Source organism: Pieris napi, chromosome 14 (assembly GCF_905475465.1).
Source record: "Pieris napi chromosome 14, ilPieNapi1.2, whole genome shotgun sequence".
Classification (NCBI taxonomy): Eukaryota; Metazoa; Arthropoda; class Insecta; order Lepidoptera; family Pieridae; genus Pieris; species Pieris napi.
In genome coordinates, this window is record NC_062247.1 from 4,430,658 (window position 1) to 4,452,854 (window position 22,197).

At 33.5% G+C, this 22,197-nt stretch overlaps 1 protein-coding gene across 9 annotated transcripts in view; it reads right to left on the reverse strand.

The window, feature by feature from the left end:
- LOC125055959 (whirlin) overlaps nucleotides 1–19,456 on the reverse strand; it is a 62,709-nt gene extending 43,253 nt beyond the window's left edge. For 7 of the 9 annotated variants that reach the window (XM_047658747.1, XM_047658743.1, XM_047658746.1 and 4 more), the window contains exons 1-7: nucleotides 19,290–19,456; nucleotides 8,783–8,946; nucleotides 8,236–8,446; nucleotides 7,839–8,071; nucleotides 5,652–5,805; nucleotides 4,865–4,995; nucleotides 1,990–2,148 (exon numbers count right to left, since the gene is read on the reverse strand). In XM_047658747.1, the coding sequence (XP_047514703.1) occupies nucleotides 1,990–2,148; nucleotides 4,865–4,995; nucleotides 5,652–5,805; nucleotides 7,839–8,071; nucleotides 8,236–8,446; nucleotides 8,783–8,926 (1,032 nt within the window). In that variant the 5' untranslated portion in view covers nucleotides 8,927–8,946; nucleotides 19,290–19,456. The remainder of the gene's footprint in view (nucleotides 1–1,989; nucleotides 2,149–4,864; nucleotides 4,996–5,651; nucleotides 5,806–7,838; nucleotides 8,072–8,235; nucleotides 8,447–8,782; nucleotides 8,947–19,289) is intronic. The other 2 variants (XM_047658742.1, XM_047658741.1) reach the window with 2 other exon arrangements.
- Nucleotides 19,457–22,197: the final 2,741 nt, after the last annotated feature.

A 22,197-nucleotide genomic window follows, 5' to 3' on the forward strand; every position in this document is an offset into this window, starting at 1 on the left:
CTGTGGATAGACCTTTGTGTGAAAATGACAGTTGACGAAAGCTCGATTTCAATAGTTAATTATTTTAACAGATTTTAACTTACACCAGTTTTTTAAATAATTAAAAAAACTGTTTGTTAGGTTTTTAATATACACATGTATATTTTAATGTTATTTTATTTACTTTATTTGGTTTACATTGATGATTGATTATCAAATATGAGTGTAAACTCGGTTTTGCCGAACCGGTTTTGGAACGACAAAGAGCATTTTATCCGTCGCCAAAAATGGATTGTCTCCGTAGGGTTTGGTTATTGGGATGCAGATAGGAGATCGATCGACTGTCACGGTCTGATCTCAGATTGTCTCAATCTGAAATCGTGGATTGATTATTGGGTTCGGGCGTTAGTCGACACAGGAACTATGACACAGGAACGTGGCCGTAGACTGCATAGGTATGCTATATCTGTGACGTGTTCTTTGTTTTGATGCTGAAATTTAGCATTTTTATACCAATACAAAAAACTTTGATACAATCTATTTGTATTGTATAGTCACAAAACCGTCCCAACAACGCAAACACTAGTTAATATAATAATTATTAATTGACGCTACAACCTCTTATGAGCATTACACATTGCACCTGTTTCTTAATTAGAATAGTTTGATAAAACTGATTAAATTATTATTAAAGTACAAATGTGAATAATGTGTTTCAGTTTCACTTGGTATTTAAATCGAAGTGTTCGCAGAGCGTGCTTGAGTCTTGTCGTATTTCTTATCAACTAAATCGTAGTGAAAACTTGAACGTACTAGAAAAAATGCTCAAAATGGGAAATCCCAAGGGAGCTGACCCAGTTACTGGCTAAGGCGTTAAGAGAGGTTTTTAGCTCGGCCCTCTTCTATTCTGATTGCCGATTACTGATATTTATGGGCCTTTGTTATTACAAAAAATGCAATAGTAGCATCTAAAAACGTTTTCAAATAAACTTATATTTGTTTTGATTGAAGTATTTATCCATCTGAGGTTTGCAGTATTCGGATTTTGCGGATAAGATAGATTGTTTTAAATAGAACTAAGTTGTTTGGTTTTTTTTTCATAATTATTACTTTGTAGGTTAAGAAAATTGTAAATACTGTATACTAGATTGTAATCAATAAAATAAACTAAGTTGGTCACAGATATAAGGTAAATATACATTGAGATATTAAACTTCTTACTTCGTAGCTTTACAAAATTATAACACTAGCTCGACATTATATTTTAATATTTTTCCATTTTCTTATTAGAACATAGAAAAGCAATAGCATTATTTAATTTAAAACAAAATAGTGTAAAGTTATCTGTGATGCATAACACTTCTGCAGAAAATAAGTTATATATTTTATACTAGTACTAGCCGATCCGGCAAACGTCGTTTTGCCATGTATATCATTTATAATAAAAAAATAGGGGTTGATCGTAGAGGGTTGAAAATTAGGGGTTGTATGTATTTTTTAATTCTGTAACATAAAAAAAATAAAAAATAAAATGTTATCTATAAATAAAAAAATAAAAATTAGGGGTGGACTACCCTTAACATCTGGCGGGCTGATTTGTGAATCTAAACCATTCCCAGATCCCCTTGAACACACACAAAAAATTTCATCAAAATCGGTCCAGTCGTTTAGGAGGAGTTCAGTCACATACACACGCACACAAGAAATATATATATTAAGATTATAAAGAGGAGAGATTTGTAATTCTGTATGTTTGAAACGAGTAAAGTCATATTAGATCGTTTATGTCGAAAATATTTAAAAATATGATTTTCCAGCTGTGAGGGAAAGGCAGTTGTTAATAAATCATCATCATCAATGGCTATACAGCCCCTTGTAGGCCTTAGCCTCCTCAAGTAGATTTCGCCATCGCAATCTTGTTCTTCGTCAAAATCTATAGGCATACAAACACATTGAAGATTCTTATTAGAATTAGGTACATCTAAATTATGGTATTCTAAATAACATTACCCGTCGTATCGAACGGTCTTTGCTAGCGGACCGGGGAGGTTTCAATGGTGGAGGGGATGCTGGTCTTCCATACCGGTCCATCCATGAACAGGATGCCCGCCCCACCAGTGCTCCAGCTGTTCGCACCATCATTGTTAGCTGACGACACGATTTAAGCATCTATGGAAAAGATATACTACTTAGAATACTTAGATAATTTAGTGGACGAAAAAAATTATAACATTTATAAAGAGAATTATAAAAAGAAGCTCTTATTCAAAACTACATTTTTAATTTGTGTTTAAAATAAAAATCATAAGTTCTTATCATAACGAGTTAAGCACAATATAATAAGACACGCACTTATGTGATTAAATTACCTTATTAATGAAAAAAATACATGATTCCGCCAAAAACAACAAGTGTTTATAGTATTGTCTTTTATTGACATAACCTTTACACATAAGAAAACACTTTTTAACTGGATTGAAGTTATGTCATCAGTCACCGTGACCACGCACGCTGTAAAGCACGCGAAACGTCGGTTAAATTTAAAATTATGTGAAATAATTGTAAATTTATAATAATACATAACTTCAATCCGGTTAAAAAGTGTTTTCTTTAACAAGTGTTTATTTAAAACTTATTCTTAAAATGCCTGTTTATTGATGTGTGTCGTTGATTTCAATACAGTATACAAAATAATATATAAAGCAACGTAATATTGAAAATATATTCTCGTAAAACGTATACTTTATAGCAGCATAAATTCCAGGTAGCCTAAGAATTAGGACACTAGTCGAGCGTAGACGCCGTGTGGCGTCGTAAAAATTTACTGCACGATTGGCTACGGCTTTATTTATCTTTTATAAGAAATGTGCAGGTGGATGTGACATGTAAAATAAATATCACAAGTTATTTTGACAATTTTGGGTCAAATTAGAATCCAGCCTTGCGATTCTGTAACTGACTTTTCGAACTCTCACACTTTTCGCAGCGGCGGTCGCGCTCAAATCAGTCGTGAAGCAGTCATTTTACGATTTGGCATTCTGATAAACAATAAACTACAAGCTGCCTCCTTATTCGAAAAGTGAGTTACAGAATCGCAAGGCAGGTCCCGAACCTTCTCCAACCCGACCACCATTATCGATTTTGCGTCAATTTACAGCCTACTTGATATAAATATCATCTGATAAGTGGGTGGTCTTTTGTTCTGTTGACGTCCTTATATTACTCGATACATTTGAGAATAGATTTGAATTACTGGTAAATAGAGTTTAATATTATAAATGAAATCAAATATATAAAAACCTCATAACTTCATAACCACAACGCTTATTCCAATGTTTTAAACGGATTTCGAATAAAACCTTATTTATTGAGACAAAAACAAAAGAGGTACCATTAAGCCAGCGATAGGAAATAAAACGGAAGGGCGGCGTCGAATGTCCGTTAGGCTTAACTGAGTTCAGTCACGAAATAATTACATTCACTAAATGGCACACAGCTGGTACGTTTAATTTTGTTGCATCTACATTCCACAACGAAATTTTGGCTGACTATTACTTATATGTATATACATACAATCTTACTTAACTGCAGTACTCAGAAAGAGTTTACTGAATTCGTAATTAAAAACATTATGATAAAATATATAATTGGTATTATGTAAGAAATAAACAATTTAAAACGGACGAGAAGAACTGGCGATAAACTCTTCGTCACTCTAATCGCCAACTTGTAGGTTTGGAAGAATAGCATAAAGCTGCAATCATTACACCATGCTCTGCAAGTCACTACCACTAAGAAATTATCTCAGTTAATTTTAGGTGCTATCGAAAGTTATTAAAGAAATTTGTTTACTTAGTTCAATCATTCTTTACTTAATTGGGCATTAAATTTTATAGTTCAGTGCACTGATTTGTTTAGTTATTTTGTTTTAATTACAAACATTTACCATTTACACGAGTAAATAACAAAATTGTAATACAGAATAAAAAGCGCCCTAAACTTGACTAAAACTTTATAACGCTCCCAAATAATATTTATAATTACATATTATACTACCATGAAAAAGCGTAGTTAGATACAGCTTACACATATTTTAAGAGAAATGTGTATGTTAATAGAAACATTATAAGGATTTACCTAAGCTCTTACTTAGTATGCAATATATTCTTGGCCTAGAAATTCAAAACATGAACTTAAAGCGAGGAATATATTTATGTTGCAATAAGCAAAATCTAAATAGCGTAAATACGTTTTACAGATTTCAGTACGTAAATTCAGCATTATCATATCACTTCGTTGCTTTCGTGACCTTACAAGTGATTCACAAAACAGATCCAATAAATATTCGTTACATTGATGGCTCACTTGCTTCAGGAATTGATAGTGAAGAAATTCAAAAGGCCAGAGGTCACACAATAAAGAACGGGTAGTATACTAAAAGACTTATTAACAAACCAGTTTAGGCTTGCGGAACCGAATGCTGATACTATTCCTAAAATAATGAAAATAAAGAGTACCCTGGTTTTTTTTAATGTTTTATCTGGAATAAGAGAGAAATTGATGCGATGAATAATAATTGTTTCAACTATAAATGTATGGATAATTGTATTATATGTATAAGCTTCATAATATACAAAAATCATATGTAATGGCGCAGCTATCTGTCTAGTCTTTAATATCATTCTGACAATTTATTTACCATCTAAAGAACAAGTCAATTATTTTGTTAAGACAAAAATCAGTCTATCAATCCCGAGCCCGTTTTTATCAATTAATTTGGTTCTACTCGCTGACGTGAAACAAGCAATATATTTACGCTAAATAAACACACTACAATTCAGCTTCAAAAATTCAAAACACTACTTAGTTACTACTATAACCTTACTTTGAGAGCATCTTCGTGTGATATTCCCGAGAACGGGGTCCCATTGACTTGCAAGATGGAGTCCCCGGGGCGAAGGCCTGCCCGTTCTGCCACAGAGCCCTCCTCAACTCGAGATATATACACACCAACGCCTGAACAAAAATATTAAATATTTACGAATAGGATTTTGTACATTAAAGTAATCTTTTTGTTACTATAAAAAAAGAGTATAAAAACTGAATCGAATCGACCGAATTTGAGAAACGTAATCATGGATTCGATGAGATTATATCGGATGAAAGCCTTTGATCAGTGATTGGATCGCTTTGTTTGACCGCCACGAGTTCTATTTATATTTCAATCGATAAACGGGACTGCTACAACTGTTCGCGATTATTTCGTTCATTTACCCGCGATTCTTTGATTGTGAATGACATTAGTTGGATAAAACAGCAATCTTTTAAAGATATGTGATAATAGTTATTTAATGCCGAAAAATATAATTTGGTATGCTAACGTATTTTATACATAAATAAATCATTAATCAACACAGAAAATCAATCAACAAGTAAGCTATACATATATGTTATTTTAGTGTCTAATCTAATCTTTATTAACGTTAATGTTCTAACATTGACAATTATTAAATAAAGATAAGTTTTAGTTAAGTTGGTGGTCGATTATCTCCGACACAATTATTGCTACACCGAAAATTTATTACAGGATCTCTAGGTAAAATGCTATGTACGTCACCTTAAATGTGGTGATAAAATATTCATCTAATTGTTGTTATGCACAACATACTTACCAGCTTCCTTTCCACCCTTGACACATATCCCAAAACCATGTGAATCAGCAGGGTCTCTACACATGGTAACAGTCCGGGTGGCAGGCTCCGCCGGCGGCGCAGGCGCACCTCCCGACGAGTACGGCCTTTCTCTTTCAGCCCCACGATAGATAGCCTAGGTGAAAAATACTAAATGTACTTCTTTATAATACAGTAGCTGTTTCATTAGTACAGTAGCAGGTATTAATCTGTATGAAGAAATATATTCACAATAAGTAAATATATGTAAATAACAAATAGGTCAAAATAAACCTATGAACTTTTTACTCTCAGATTTTTCTGATTCTCATCAATTTATTACTTACCCAAATACTACAATATCTAGAAGTGGTAACGTAGTGTCGTTAAGATTTAGAGTAAAGAAAACAAATAACATACGGGATTAATTTTTAGCGCTTAGACACACATAAACCTATTTAATATCTTTTTTAAATCTATTTCTAAAAATACACCTAAACATAATTCATGTCAAACAAAGTTGTTATTTATACTAAACTTTATACTTTAACATTTAAAAGGCCAAACTCTATACGTCGTATATATTATGTAATGTCATTGAATATTGCGTAATGAATGTATATTAATATCTACCCAAAGGTTTCAAATTGTATTTATATATAAGACTTCTTTCTTTAATGGACTATTTATCCCGTTCGCAGCACTAACCGCAAAGATTCAGACGGGATTATTGTTTACGACCATGTAAGCAAATTACATATATTTTCATAAGAGAAGCCGCAAACATCTATCAAAGACCAAGACACAGATAAGTAGTTTACACGGTTAACAGTCGCCTAATTGGATTTGATACACCCAGCGTGCTAGATAAACTATTATAAGATTCATGTGTAAATTACCTCATAATTCTCGTTGGAATCCAATTTGAAAACAAAATGTAGGACTTCAGTTCACTAAAACGCTCAATAAATGAACACATCACGCACCGCTTAATGCTTTCAGGCATTCATTTTACATCGCTTTTGTTTTCATCGATCACTCAAACCTACTTCGATCACCTACTTTCGATTCTATTTTTAAATTTTATGCCGTTTTGATATCCGAGTATTTGTGGTCAAAATATATCACGAGTCTTGAAAACTATGCTTATTTATTTACGAAAATAATTAAAGAATTTGAAATGTTAAAAACTTTAAGAATATTTTTGACGCAAAAGAATATTGATGTGTATAACAAATGTTATACGTAGTTCCTGTCGCACCGATACTCAACTGACTAAACTAACAATTTGATAGCTTGTCCGTGGGGTGGTTACCTCCACCTATGAAAACCAATATGGAATGTCCATTTTATTCATATATCGAATACCAAACGTAGATTTTTAATTAAGTATATAACAATAAATAGAAGACTACGAAGAAGCGTTCCCTCATAAATCCATTATGTAGTCGGGGATCTTATTTTTTATTTTTTTATTAAAAGTATAGACAATACTTCTGAAGGGATAAAATGAATAACGTTCTTATATTTTATTTAATAACATATATATTCCATATTCTTAACTTAAAAACAAACTGAAATTGGTCCCTATGACAGTGTACCTTTAATGCTGGCAGCATTTCCTCACTGTAATGCGATATTAACTAATTAGTTTTTCCTGAACGCAGGTGCAACGAATTCTATGACTGCACGGTAGAAAATGTTCCTTAAAAATCCAATATTAAATCCCCGCCCAGATCTTATCCATTACCTAAACGTTTGCCAACGTGGTCATGAATAAAGTAGTGATATCGATCACTCCATCGAATTATTCACGCGTTCGAACCTCGCGGCCCACGTCTCACTATTTTTAGCTTACATGAACCAATTCTACCGGTATTTTGATAAATATTTAACAAATGTATTGTATGTATGTATGTATTGATAAAGAAGAATATTATTACTCCTAATTCTTAGAAATGAGTTGCGTATTCGTTACATTGTATGATTTTAGAGAAGGAAAGAAACGTACAAAGTCGTAAGTCAAATTAGATTTTTCGTTCGGAAACATAGATCACCAGTTATACGGTTTAGGCTCATAGTTGACTGATCAGCTTAATATGGCCGAAAGCATCAGAGTTGACTGAGGAATTATGGTATATGATTATTTGATGAAGGTCCTGTAGTAAATAATATATAAGATGCTCTTACGTGATGCGTTGTACTGCTTGGACTACTTGCTGGTGAATGCCGCCGTGTCGGCAGAGGTGCTGGTAGAGGAACTGGTAGTGGTGCTGGTGGATGTGAGGGTGGCAGCGCCTTCCCCAACGCAGCAGCACCACCTTGGCCGAACAGCCTTAGCACTTGCTCTGGCGATATCGGCCGTTTCTTCCCATTGTTAGCAGTTAGATGACTGGTACTATTTCGTAAACTTGTTGCACCTACTAAAGAAAGCATTGTGTTATTCAGGGCCGCTTGGGAATTAATTATCGTAACAGCTTACGTTTAGGTAATCCGGTAAATCTAATTCCTTAAAATTACATTTTCGGTATAGGAAGATGTTAATCGTCAAAACTGATATTTAGCAATACAATTATTTTATACTAACCGGCACTATTCGCTAACGTTGTAGAGCCAACATACGGCGTACGGGAAAGCTTCCCTGGATAATGTGAGTAGGCCGGATGGTGCCCGTGGGAGGAGGCCGGTCGCTCCACAATAGTGTATGAGGTACCCGGCGGGGAATAGTAAACCCCACCTCTAGCTCGCACCCGGGCATCTTCCGCCTCGTAGCTCGTGTGGCGGTTGTCCTGCAACCACTGGGTATATCCAACATTTCTCTTAAATGGGAAAGGAATGAGGAAACGACATTTCAAATTAGTTTCAGCATCTTCACCTCAGAAGTGCTATACATATATACATTATATACAAGTGAATGCAAATGAAAATACAATGCAGATTAATTCAATTAAAATGGTTTAGTTCTGCTAAATTGTTTCGGTATGTAACGTAAAATAATGAAATGATACTCTAAAAGTGTTATGCATTCATCATTTCATTCCTTATTTTATGTAGATATAAAAAACAGTAAATATTCAATCTATCCTTTCTCAGCCCTAAAGCTGGACTGGCTGGTCTTTGGCTTTTTATATTACCTGCTGCGAGCGCGAATGCCTAGCGAGATGGTGGGCGGGCGGGTGCTGCGGCGTGGCGGAGCGCCAGCCGTAGGCAGTGTAGGGCGGCGGCCATCGCGCGCCGAACTCCGCCAGCTCGGAGCCTTCGCCCTCCCCCGACCTCATGCCGGGGGCCACCGTTTACTCTGCAAAAAAAGATACTGAGTTAAATATATTTTACCTTAAATGAAATTTGTTTAATGTAGATGAACGCGAAATTATTTATTTATTTTTTATTTATTCACACTTCGTTGCGAATAATATAAGAAACACAATACATAAAAATTATAAGGGATGCAACGGGCGGCCTTATCGCTAATAAGCGATCTCTTCCAGGCAACCCTAGTTAAGAGAAAAACTAAAAAAAAAGACACATGATGCGTGCGAGAAGTGCAGAATCCTTAATCTAAAGTAATACAAAAAAAAAATATTAATAACAAACTAAAAACTTAAAAACTAATCTTACAAAAACATGAACAGCGAATAGTGATTTAAAAGGAATCATAAGAATTATACAAGTCACGATTGATGAGGATAGGATAAGGTTAAGAAATGATTATACAGAAGAGTTTTAAAAGATGACAGAGAGGTTTTATTTACTTTACAAATACATTATATACTAGACCTTAAATGTGCAGTATTCACGTATTTTTACTTTCTTCGAAATTTTATAACTGAACTACACTCAAAATTACTTACTTTTCCTTATGTACGTACATAGTGATTTTAAACATACTATGAGTGGTTGACCTCACAGGCTAAATGTTTCAGTACTGTGTAGTTGGGGTGAATGTATGCATTCACGGTGGAGGTGAAGGCAGCGATCGAAACTAAGTCGAAAGCCTCATAAATCTGAAAGCCGCACCCAGGTGTTCTGAGTGCTACTTAATTACCCAAGAATGCTGACTATCTACTATGTTATTACCGAATAATTTATGGTTCATATAATTTTATATCTGTTATTAACGTTTCTTGAATTCTTGCCAATTTTCAGACCTTTTAGTAGGCACAAAGAGGCTTCGCTACGTAATGTTGGGAAGGTTTTATTATGAGAATATATTCGGTATTTTTGGCGTTTTTGTAGAAACAAAAGATGAACGATGATTTTAGTGGTTTTTGTTAGCTTGAAAAATATTTTTGTTGCCTTAAAATTTACAGCAACATGAAACCAAAACCTAAATTATATCTTCTACGTTTCCATGTCCAAAGCCCATTCATATTTAAGACAAGAAATGTCTACAAAACTCTTCTATTACTATGTCCTCCTAACTCCAGCTTAATAGAAAACATAAAATTACAAATACATACAGTATTTTGCAGAACCTATTCACATTTCGTGTGTTCTATTACTCCTTTAGTATGTATTGATTAAAAATAAATATTACGCCAACAAACAAAGCCAAACTCAAATATCCGGACATACAAAAGAGCCCTCAATCCGCTCACAATACAAGTTTATTGACAACATCAAAGAATTTTGTCGCTTCTAGGCAAAACCGCACTGCGGTATTTCGTATACACGTTACACTGTCAGCACCGCTTATCATTATCAATACAGACTAAGCCATCGTGCAAAGAGCTTTTTTCTCAAAGGCTTTGCTATCAGTCGAGATTTTGATCGTTACATAAGATTATATGCTGATAAATGTACTAATACACTACACAATTTATCTGCATATAATGTAAATCTTAAGAAATAAATTATTCGTAACTGTATTAAATCTAGTAAGCTATAATAATAAAATATATCTATTTAAAATAAAGCTTATTGTTACTAAATAATAAATGTCCTTTGAGTTAGATAAATAAACATGTAAGTAATGAATTATAATTGAACGAACAAAGAAAATATACAGAACAGTTAAATTTTTTCTTAATTTATGTAATTACAAATTATGGGACATTCACAAAAACATGTAGCACCTATCTTAATAAAAAATAAATCTAAAGCGGAGGAGGCTAGTTTAAATCATAGCAAATAAATTAATAAGATATTAATTAAAAAACAGTTATTTGAATTAATTCAAGTCAATTATTTAATCAGTGCAATAGGATATTTGCCAAGTAGGTGAGTTATTGTCAACAATGTTTCATGCTGATAAGCCGAGGGTCCACGCTGGCGCACAGCCAGCCATCGTATACTTATGTCACATCTCTGTTTAACAGCTCAACGTGCTGATACATAATATCAGTTTTGGAGAAGTTTGTCAAACTGACACTGACATATATAACACAGACGAAATGACATTTATTTAGAAACTATAGTCGAATTTTTAATTAGACGAAGTCAACTGACGTTTACGGTGTTGTCAGTTTTTAATGAAATGAAAATAGTGTTGTGACAAAGTAAAAACCCGTGAATTAATGATCGGTGATGGCACTAGTCGCCGCGCCGCGCTTTGTAATAAGACGTCAAAAAACTGATTGTAGTTACATAGTACTAGTACCTAACTTATATCAGAGCAGTTTTATACAATTTTGAAATAGAAATAATATTCTTTTATTGTTTGAAATGATTGACTATTCACACTCATTGTTCATTCATCTGATTGAACAAGAACTGAACGCATCACTATTACTTTAAATATGGCAACATTATTTTACAAAGTGACATTAGCTACTGTCAGTTGGCTTCGTCTAATTAAAAATACGACTATAGCAATACATTAAGATTGCAATGGATTTTGTAGGTATTTGCTTTTATTAATATAATTAAGCTCTTTGAAAGTTAGTTTATTGTTGTTTCATGTTAATTAAGTTTAGAATGTAAATTGATTGATGACGCGACTGGCATGCTATTATAATTTAGAACATTTTTGTTTCTGTATGTGATTTCCAACGTAACTAAAATAAGTTTTTTAAACTAAATATCTGAGTCGTTCATTATATTTGCCGAACAAAGGATAAAAGGTTCTATTAGGTACAAATTAGGTTTTATTATAGCGATACGAAATAAATTTAGGCGCGAAACGTAATTAACTTAATTATTTCAAAACCTGTAAATTTTACGTGTCTAGATTGATCGTTTCATTTTTATAATTTATTCATCAAAATGCGTTATGTATGTGTTAAAAGCGATAGCAAAACCGTGCAATAAAAATATACAGTGTTAAAGATTTAATATTTATGTTTTAGTTTTAATTTGTAGAAGAATTCTTTGTTTAAGAATAAAATAGTTAACTACTGTGTGGTCATTCGTATGTTAGCAAAACTTTGTAAAAAAAGTAGATTTCCTCTTTGCATGAGTATAAATGCATAAGTAACTTTTACATTGTTAATATATTACAAAAAAAACCTATATTTTATTCTCATTTGAAATAATTATAATTATAATTGGGAGTCGGGTAAAAATATACACGCGTTTGTTCTTTTATTCATTTTAAATTCCCTAGAGCCATACAAAGGTCTATGTGATTTTTGTAAATGTACGAAAATTACGTAAGTATTACAAAGGGGCATATTTGTTTAGACTACGGTAAGTATTAGTATAAGGCTTTGGTTAGGTTTTTATATTAGAATGGAAAAAATATATATGAACAAAATTAAACATTGAAAAATTTAAAGTTTACGTTACGGTTACGCAACATAAGTAAAATTCACGAAATAAGTATCAGTAGCTCTTAATGCGTTGCTAAAAATAACAACTTAGATTACATAAAACCGAGATTAACATTGTGAAGGTTATGGCTAAGGGTTACGTATATTCATAAAGTATATTCTATTAGTTAAACCCTTTAAAAACAAAGGGGGCAATCGTCGCCGTCAAAGGTGTAACTTTAATCGTACTAAATCTACATTCAGGAAAGTTATATTACGAATAGAACAATCTTTATATGCAAACGGTTCCTAAGAATTATGGTCTTCGCCAACTGGGTGTGTGTACATTTTACACAGATTATTTAAGAGTTAGCAGATATTCTATAACAAGTTACAATAATAGGTCTACTGTGAGACGAACTTTATCAATCCTTTAACATCTACGGTTTTGCATTCGTTGGAAAGGTCTCGGGCTCCGTGAGGTTTATAGCAAAGGAAAATTCAGGAAAAAAATTCAACAGAAAAGCGGGATCACCAAACGAAATGTTACATAAAACGAAGCCATCTGGTAGCGAAACGGGGTTCGCCGAGTTTGCTAGTTTGGTATAAATACTTCTCGCCTAGTATTTGACAGCTCAATAGGTATGTCTCTATTCTCTATTCGTTTGTTGGTAACGCTCAGTGGATCGGCCAGTGCCGGATAATGTATAATTTTTTGAGAGGGACATAAATACAATTAAAATAACCTGTATTTGAGTATTATTTTATTATTTAAATAATATATTTATTAATTAATTTTATGCTAACACGACTTCCGACGGAGTGAAGGCATCCTCGAAATTCCTCCATTTTTCTCTCATCTTTTTAACTTTGTCTTTAATCTTCAACCAAAGAATAGAAGACTCCAAGCTCTTTGGAATCCAATCTTCTTAACTAGCACTTTATTCAAAATACATTATATATACATATAGTATACATATGTCCATGACTGTGCTTTTTATACTCAGAGGGACATAAACTAGACTTAAATTGAGTAGCATTCTTGCTTAGTTTTAATTAAAATATAAATTGGTATTAACCAGAATAGGCGGATTTGGAGCGTGCGATTATCATTATTGAAGCAGTGCGTGTGCAAATGAATTCTTCATTCCATGTGCGCAATTAACACTTTGAAACTGGCTATCTTACACTCATAAAAGGACAGTCGAGGTGACAAAGCCGTACCTACTTTCATAAATTCAAAATTAAAAAATAATTTAATCATATAGGTAACACATTGTACACTTATGACTTGCCAGTAAAGAAAACTAAATAAATAAGGAAAATAATCAACCACTAGAATGATGCCATAAAAATATAGTTATGTATTTCGAAAGAGCATAGACACTAGAAAATGTTTTATTCCTCTGAAAGTTATGGTAATTTAGCACTAAAATCCATTCGATGATTTATGGTAGGTACTGTAGTTTACTTATATTTTTTAATCTATAGAAAAACAGACAACGCGTGCGAAGTCATAAAACAAAAGGTAGTACAACAAAAGTTTTATAAAGAAAAATTTAACATATAAGAGTGTCATTCGTGTCATCTGGTGCATAATTGCAGTGCCAATTAAGTTTGAAGTGTGAAGCTGGGCCTTCGGGCTGACACGTCGATATAAAATAGACAAATTTCCAATTTATTTTAGAAATGACATCTGTTAAATCTATGTATCCGTCTTTTGTGTAAAAGTGATACATACACACATAATACAATAATGTTTAACTGTTCTTTAATTAATGACTCGTTATTTGACCATCTTTCTCCAGATTTCCCGCGTCTATGCAACCTTAACTCCCCACTTTCCCTCCCATCCAGCTCGATCGTCAAAATTTTAGGGAAATTGATTTCTGTTAATAAATTAAAGTTATAAATAAGATTCTCCCCTCGATACCTTGTAGTAAAATGTTAACCTCTTGTATATATTATTAGATGTCTGTGTGTGTTGTCTTTATTGTGATGTCATTTTTGTTTTGGGTAACTCTGCTTAGATTAAATTCAATATATCAAAATTATCAAATCTATCCTCACTGTGTGAAGAACGTGACATTGGCGGAATTGTGATTTACACAGATGTCGCCATTATAAATAAAGTGAAGTGAAGTGACCTAATACAATAATGAAACGGTTCCGAAGTTCTTATAAATTGTATTTGTACAAAAACCGCAGTTAACTTTTTCGTTCCCACATTTATAGTTTCAATTCTTGAATCGTGTTTGATTCTTGGTCAAATTTGTTGGACTTTCAAGAGATATTCGATATATCTAAAACTGCATTTAATGTTAAAAATACGTAAAAGAATAATGAATCCTTAATTAGTCGGTTTAATGCATAAGCTTATAAAATCTTCAAACATTAGAAGAGGTACTAAGGGCTGTCGTGACGTCACGGGAGTGGGGAAGGGGTTCAAGGCCGGAAATGTAGGCCACTGGGGCACGGGCGGAACTGGATGTCGAATTGTACTATGAAATTCTTTCGCTACGTGCCACAATCTTGCATTTAATAAAGACAATAAATGAAATTCTGTATTACAATTTGGAAAAGTCCTTTTCCTATGTACCTTTAATGGTTACAAAATAAAACTTTTATGTATACAGAGTGAACAAGCTTTAAACGCCCCCGTTCAAAAATATAAGAAAGTGAAATGTAGTCGTATATCAACAGAGTAATTAACACTAATAATAATATATTTTAACCTTTTGTAAATTTTATAAAAAATATAATTAGACTAGTGGACCCGACAGACGTTGTCCTGCATGATATTTCTCTGACTGCAGCGCCATCTGGCGGGCTGATTTGTGAATCTAAACACTTCCCAGATCCCCTTGAACACACACAAAAAATTTCATCAAAATCGGTCCAGTCGTTTGAGAGAAGTTCAGTGACATACACACTCACAGAAGAATTATATATATAAAGATGAATTGATTAAACTTGATGATATTGTTTAAACTTTATCAGATAAAATCGCTTACATTTCCACAATAATTTATTTTAAATATAGAACTGTCACGTTTAGCTTGCTTGACCAGGTCAACCGTCACTGAATACTTAAATAATTGTATGTGAAAATGAAACGCAAGTCTTTATTAGTTAGGAAAATTACTTCACCTCTACGGCCTTTACTTCAATATCAGATTCTGTAAACATTGTTATAGTGTTTGTATAATAAATTATAACTATTATTGATAACTAAATGTTCGAATATATATAATACTAGCTGACCGGGCAAACGTCGTTTTGCCATGTATATCATTTATAATAAAAAAATAGCGGGTGAAAAGGGTGAAAATTGGGGATTGTATGTATTTTTGTATGTTGTATCATAAAAAAAGAGAAATACATAGATATTAAATATTAAATATAAAAAATAGAAATTAAAAATTTTGTCTAAAAAATAAAATAAAAATTAGGGGTGGACTACCCCTAACATTTAGGGGGATGAAATATAGATACCGGATAAGCACAAAAAATTTCATCAAAATCGGTCAAGCCGTTTCGGAGGAGTATGGCAACGAAAACTGTGACACGAGAATTTTATATATAATATATTAGATTGAAACAATAACAGAATATTCATAAATTGCTAGGTATAGGCGTATTATTTATGCAGAAGAGAAAACCAAGTAGAAATAACCCAGGCTGACATAATTTTAATAATTTCCACCCCGTTGGTGATTTGGACATCAAAGAGACTAACCCTTTGTGTGAAAACTGGCGTCTTTAAGACTAGAGGCCTAAATGGGACACTTTAGATGAAATTTTGTGTTTTTCGCTAGATTTTGGTTATTCAAGCGGGATAAATCCGCAACACCGTGTTTCTATGGAAGAACAAGTGTCAATTACTCTTTCTATAGATCAAGATCAGATCAAAAATACGACTTACAGTTAACACTAAGTGATGGAAGTACTTAATTGAAAACATAGATATTTTTTCAATATAAACATAGACTCATTTGACGACTCATTGGTCTAGTGGTTAGTACCCCTGACTCCATGGGTCCCGGGTTCGATCCCCGGCTGAGACGAACATCGACCTGATGAGCATTTGGTGTTGTGCTTAGGTTTTGGGTGTTTAAATATGTATTTATATGTCTATCTATCTATAATTTGTATGTATATCCGTTGCCTAGTACCCATAACACAAGCTTCACCAGCTTAGCATGGGACTAGGTCAATTGGTGTGAATTGTCTTTAAAAAGAAATTTAAAAAAAAGACTTTAAATTCTGACGATTTAGATATTTTCGGACAGACCTTAACGACATCCACTATATAGCTGTGGAGTACGCTTTATATATCCATTTGCCTAGCTCTCTCTATACCCTTTTAAATGTCATATCAATATACCTTTTGTCCATCTCCTACCCCTTTACCTGATCATGATCACGAAACAGATATTTTGTTTTTTTTTCTTAAAGGCCAGTAGGTGATCAGCCTTCTATCATTCTGTAATTCTGTGTGTTACTCCAGCCCGGGTTGACTGGAAGAGTTTTTACTTTTTAAGTAATAATTTTAGCTTATAATAAATAACGCTGCCTGTTGCACTCTACTAGATTTATTACGATGCTTAAGTGATTTTATTTTTCTAGAACAGTGCGTAAACGGGCTACAGGTTTACCTAATGTTAAGTGATACCACCGCCCATTTAAATTATTGGTGCTTCATTGAAGGACCCAAAATCGAATTGATTCGTAATTTTTTTCTTTTCTGCAAAATAGGTCAAATTAAAAACGCGCTTGTGGACGCTTAATTTAAACAAATAGTAAAAGTGCAAGACCTTGCTATTAATAAAACTTAAATACCTATGAAATAGAAATCATTAAAGCTCCAAAATATCTTTTAAAGTCGAAGTGGAATGCAAATGGATTTGTGTTTGGCGCAATGAATAAAAAGTCATAGAGTAATCAATGAAACACGTATTGATTTAAATAATTATTCTCTCGTTAGTGTTAATGCAATTTGCAATCACGGCAAAGGGAATTTCGGAAGTCCGATCTTTTTTGTCCATAACGTTAAGATGCATGCCAAAGGTGGATTACATTTGGATAGGTTTTAATGTATAAATAATAATATTGACTACCATTCACTATAGCAAATATTCTGCATTATAAGCTAAGAAATTTATTTTTCGATACAAAGAAAATCTACTTGAATTTGTTATAGATAGCATGTTCCAGATTTTTTTTCGTTTCGCATATAATGTCTTACAAGTGGTGGGACCTAACCGGAAACGTTACAAAGGCCATCTCTGCACAATATAGGTAGATTCACTCAACAATTTTCAGGTTTCTCAGATCATAATTTACAAATTATTATACACAATTGTTAAAACATTTAGTTAAATCAACCCCTATTGTGTCGTTTGACGCAAATCACCTCGCGTGTCCAATGCCCTTAAAGTATTTCCGTTTATAGTCGTGGTTTCATAGCCACGAACAAAAACCTTATTGTGGTAATGACCAAGAGTTCAGAAAAAATATTGTTCTTCGACATATCTAAGAAGCTAACATACTCAAAGTCATCCATTAAATCAAATCAAAATCATTAATTCATTTAGGTAACACTACACACAATGTGCACTTATGAACTAAAAAAAAATACATATTAAATGCTTCATTTCACATTTACTGCCAGTTCTCAAATCAAGGGTGAACGGAAGGGAAGAACTGGCAATAAACTCTCCGCCACTCTTTTTAATCAATCACCAAGTTTTGTTTTAAACAATGTTTGCAAGGCGCTGCAACCATTATACCATGTACCACATGACATCTTAAGTAATTAATAATAATAAATAATAAAAAAATATATCTGTAATGGTAGATTAATAACTATAATTATGTATCTCAGGAACGGTATAACTTAACTGCAAAATTTAATATCTGTGTCATTAGAAGAAAAAGATAATTGAAACGGAAATGTAAGTGACCCACTGAGAGATTACATAGGACTTCATATTCAGGTGAAGTCGAGGTCTAGTAAGCAAATAAATATTACAATGATACAGTCGTTCCTAGCTTTTTAAAATTAGTCAATGATAATCCCCTTCTGAACGCTATCCAGCCAGCCAGTATATAAACAATTATTATGAATGGACTATACATATAAGTATTTACTTCTATGCAAAATCCATTCCTTTTCGTTCTATTACACACTCTCTTACGCATTTTTAACAATGTATACTTACATTTATGTTATAACTATGTTGTTAAAATTATACGTTGTAAGTGTTCATGAAACCCTATTTCCAACAATTAACAAGGATCGATGAAATGCCACTGAACTAAGACATTGCATTGTTTTCGTCGCGTGCGCTCTCGTGTCACGCTATTTCGTAGCACGACACAGGGTTTAATATTGTTCTAATCATTATTTATTATTTACCAAACGATAAACCTCTAATTTTGTTGCTTTATGGACGCATTGCGAACCTACACGCCACTAGTAAACACGGAAACTTACGCTAAGATTCTTTTCTAATAAACCATTTGCTTCAAATTTATTAAATATAGAAACCTTACAAGGACAATGTGTTACAACGATACGATTTATCGTTTGAAAGACTTTAAAGCCTGAAGTTTTACAACTATTATTGGTAGAATTATTTTCGTCACTTACATTTAGTTCGATCTGGTAATCTGGTCAGTTAAACCGGGTAGCACATTTTTGCGAGTATTGAAACTTCCCGTAAGCCAAGAATTAACGACTCTTTACCACATTATGACCGAAAGATCTGTGATTGTCTTGTGGGTGTGCCTAATAAGATTGCGGCACTCCTACGACTTCGAGAGGTCGGCCGCTCCCACCTCCTCTAAATACCTATTTTGGGCTACAGACCGTAACCTTCAACCTTTAATTGACAGTTATCCGTACGGTAACATTCATTGATAAAAAAAAAACAAAAGAACATCTTACCTTACTATTTCATTTTGCGCGCGAAATTACACATATTAACGTATGGCTTGATTTCACATAGTCTTTTAGTCACTGCACTTCACTGATGTTATGTACCGAGGGCGGCGACTTAGCGCGCGTGTTGTTTTGAGACAGGTCTTTACAGAGGTGAGGTTGAAGCGAAGGATGAAACGCGACTGCGCGGGTGCGGTCTTCTCCGCGCTCGATAAGTTGGCCATGAAAATTTCAGCCACTGTCAACCGGTGGCAGGAAGGTGCGCCACGCAACATCCGGTGCACGCTTTGAAACCTGCAATTCATAAACTTGCTAATAATTTATAACGATAAGAAAATTGGCATGAAAATATTTCGTCTATAAATTATAATACACTTACCCGGACAGAACCCATGAATTTTCACTACATAGAACAGGCACGGGCCTGCTTCTAGAAATGCATAGGCTGTATGTGCCTCAAAATATTTCAGATCCCAGAAGCATGCCCTACTGAGTGGAGCTTACAAACTGACCTCAGTCAGCAGTCACCAATTCCGCATATGATTTCGCTCCTTAACCATTCAGTTCTGGGCCAGGACTGGATATATTTGTGACAGATTTTGTAGGTCCGAGAGATGTAAGATGTATTTTTTAAATAGTAATAAAATTTTATTATCTAATATATAAAATTCTCGTGTCGCGGTGTTTATTGTTAAACTCCTCCGAAACGGCTCGACCGATTCTCATGAAATTTTACGTGCATATTGTGTATTTCTGAGAATTGGACAACATCTATTTTTCATCCCCCTAAATATTAAGGGTAGTCCACCCCTAACTTCCACCCCTCTAAGATCAACCCCTATTTTTTTATTATAAATGATATACAAGGCAAAACCACGTTTGCCCGGTCAGCTAGTATATTATAAGTTTAAGGTAGTATTTATACCACCTTAGTTAGTACTAACTAACTAAGGTAGTACATACTAATGTATTGTATTTATTGTTTGGCATTTTTATGCTATAAATAAACAATTTTTATTTAAGATCTAAATCCGTCCCGATTGTACAGAGTTATCTGATGATTTTTATTATTCAGTACAGTACATTATTACAATGTACTGTACATTTACATATAGTAGTTTACTTTTAAGTAATGTTTGGCACTCTTTACTATTTTGTGGATCCCAGCTGGGAGCACCTTTAGAAAGTGTATCCAAACCAATACAACTTACCAATATGAAAAGTATGTACCAATTTAAAAAAAGGCTCTTCTTTGACTGCCAGTTGAGCATGTGTACGTGTCCGAAAACCAATACAGGTTAGAGTTTGTGTACCCGATAGAAATTAAACAATATTTGTTTTGGTACTTTCCTTAAAAACAACATTAAAATTAAAACACATTTTTGCATAGTTTACTTGCTAGCCCGTTGCGGGGTAGTTCTTCATCAATAAAAAATATATTTTCGTTCAAGAATGTGGCGAGACATACCACCAGATTGTTTCGTATAAAGATTAAATATGTACTTTTACACTTACCAATATAATATATGCGTGCATTAAGTGGACATATATTGCAACGTATTAGTAAACAGTAATAAATTAACTGAAATGATGACATTTATGAACCCTTGCAATATCTAAGTGGATTTGTACTAAAGTCGACACGCTATCTAATATATGTTAGCTACAGATTTCCGGTGTCGTATTACCAAGGATCGCAAGCTCCACCTCTGGATTGAAAATCTAACGCTAAGCAGGCAAATATAATGAACCTATTGAACAAAAGAAAATTAAAAAGATAATTTTTAAAAATAATGTTTCATACTTTACCTATATATATTTGTATATAATATATAGACTTTGCGACAATAGACAAACGAACCCTCTTAATTCATAAACCCTCCAATTGCCGTTTACACAACCGTTTTAACTGAAGTCCTTTTTCATGTCTTTTCTTCATAATAATTTCGTTATAATAATAAAATCGAAATAGGTTTTCGTTGCAGTCTAAATAAACCGTCCAAGAGCAGCATAGCAATGATGTCCTAGTAGATCGTCCTTACAAGTCCTGGATATGACCAGATATTTAATTTTACGGTGATACTCATAGTCGAGAATTAGCACTAAGCACGACTCCCGCATGTCAGATGCCAATACATTATTGATAGAGGGGGCTTATACTTATGGTCTAAGATTTGGCTGCAATACTAGCGGCCAAATTTTGATGGGCACCTTGGTTAATACATAAAAAAAGGGTTTTTAGCAAATAACCGATGAGCGCACTAATCCTACAGCTGGATCTCGTACTATTACCGCAGTTTCGACTATGTCATGTCATCTCGGCATTGACAACAGTAAATATATGAACTTTTAGGAATCAATTTTGGTGTAATGCTAGCTTAGATGATCTAAGTGTTTTCCAACCTTTTTTGTGCTAAATTTCTTATGCCCCGCCCCTATGTAACATACATAATTTATACATTTAAAAATTGAATTGTCCACTTAAGAAATTTAAATGATAGGTTTTAGGAACACTAGGAAATTGTTAATGAAGCAATAAGTAAACTTTCAAAACATAATGAAAATCTGAAATTCAAATAATTTTAATAAAGATTTTTCTATATTCATTTAGTGAGATCCTTGCGCTTGGTGCTTGCTCCACAGAGACAGAGATTTTATATTAGGTTCCCATATTAGTTCGTTAGGTTAGCTTCAGTCACAAGTCTCCACATTATGTTATATTGAGCTGATTTAGTTTGCTCCTTAACAATCTAAGTGCCCCACTGTGAGGCGTGGGCACCACGTTGGGAAACACTGATCTAGGTGACCAGATGCATTTTAAGCCCATATGATTGTAGCACCACTGGCTAATAAAACGGCTCTTTTTAAATAATATCGAACATCTCATTCATCACCCTTAATAAAACAAATAAAA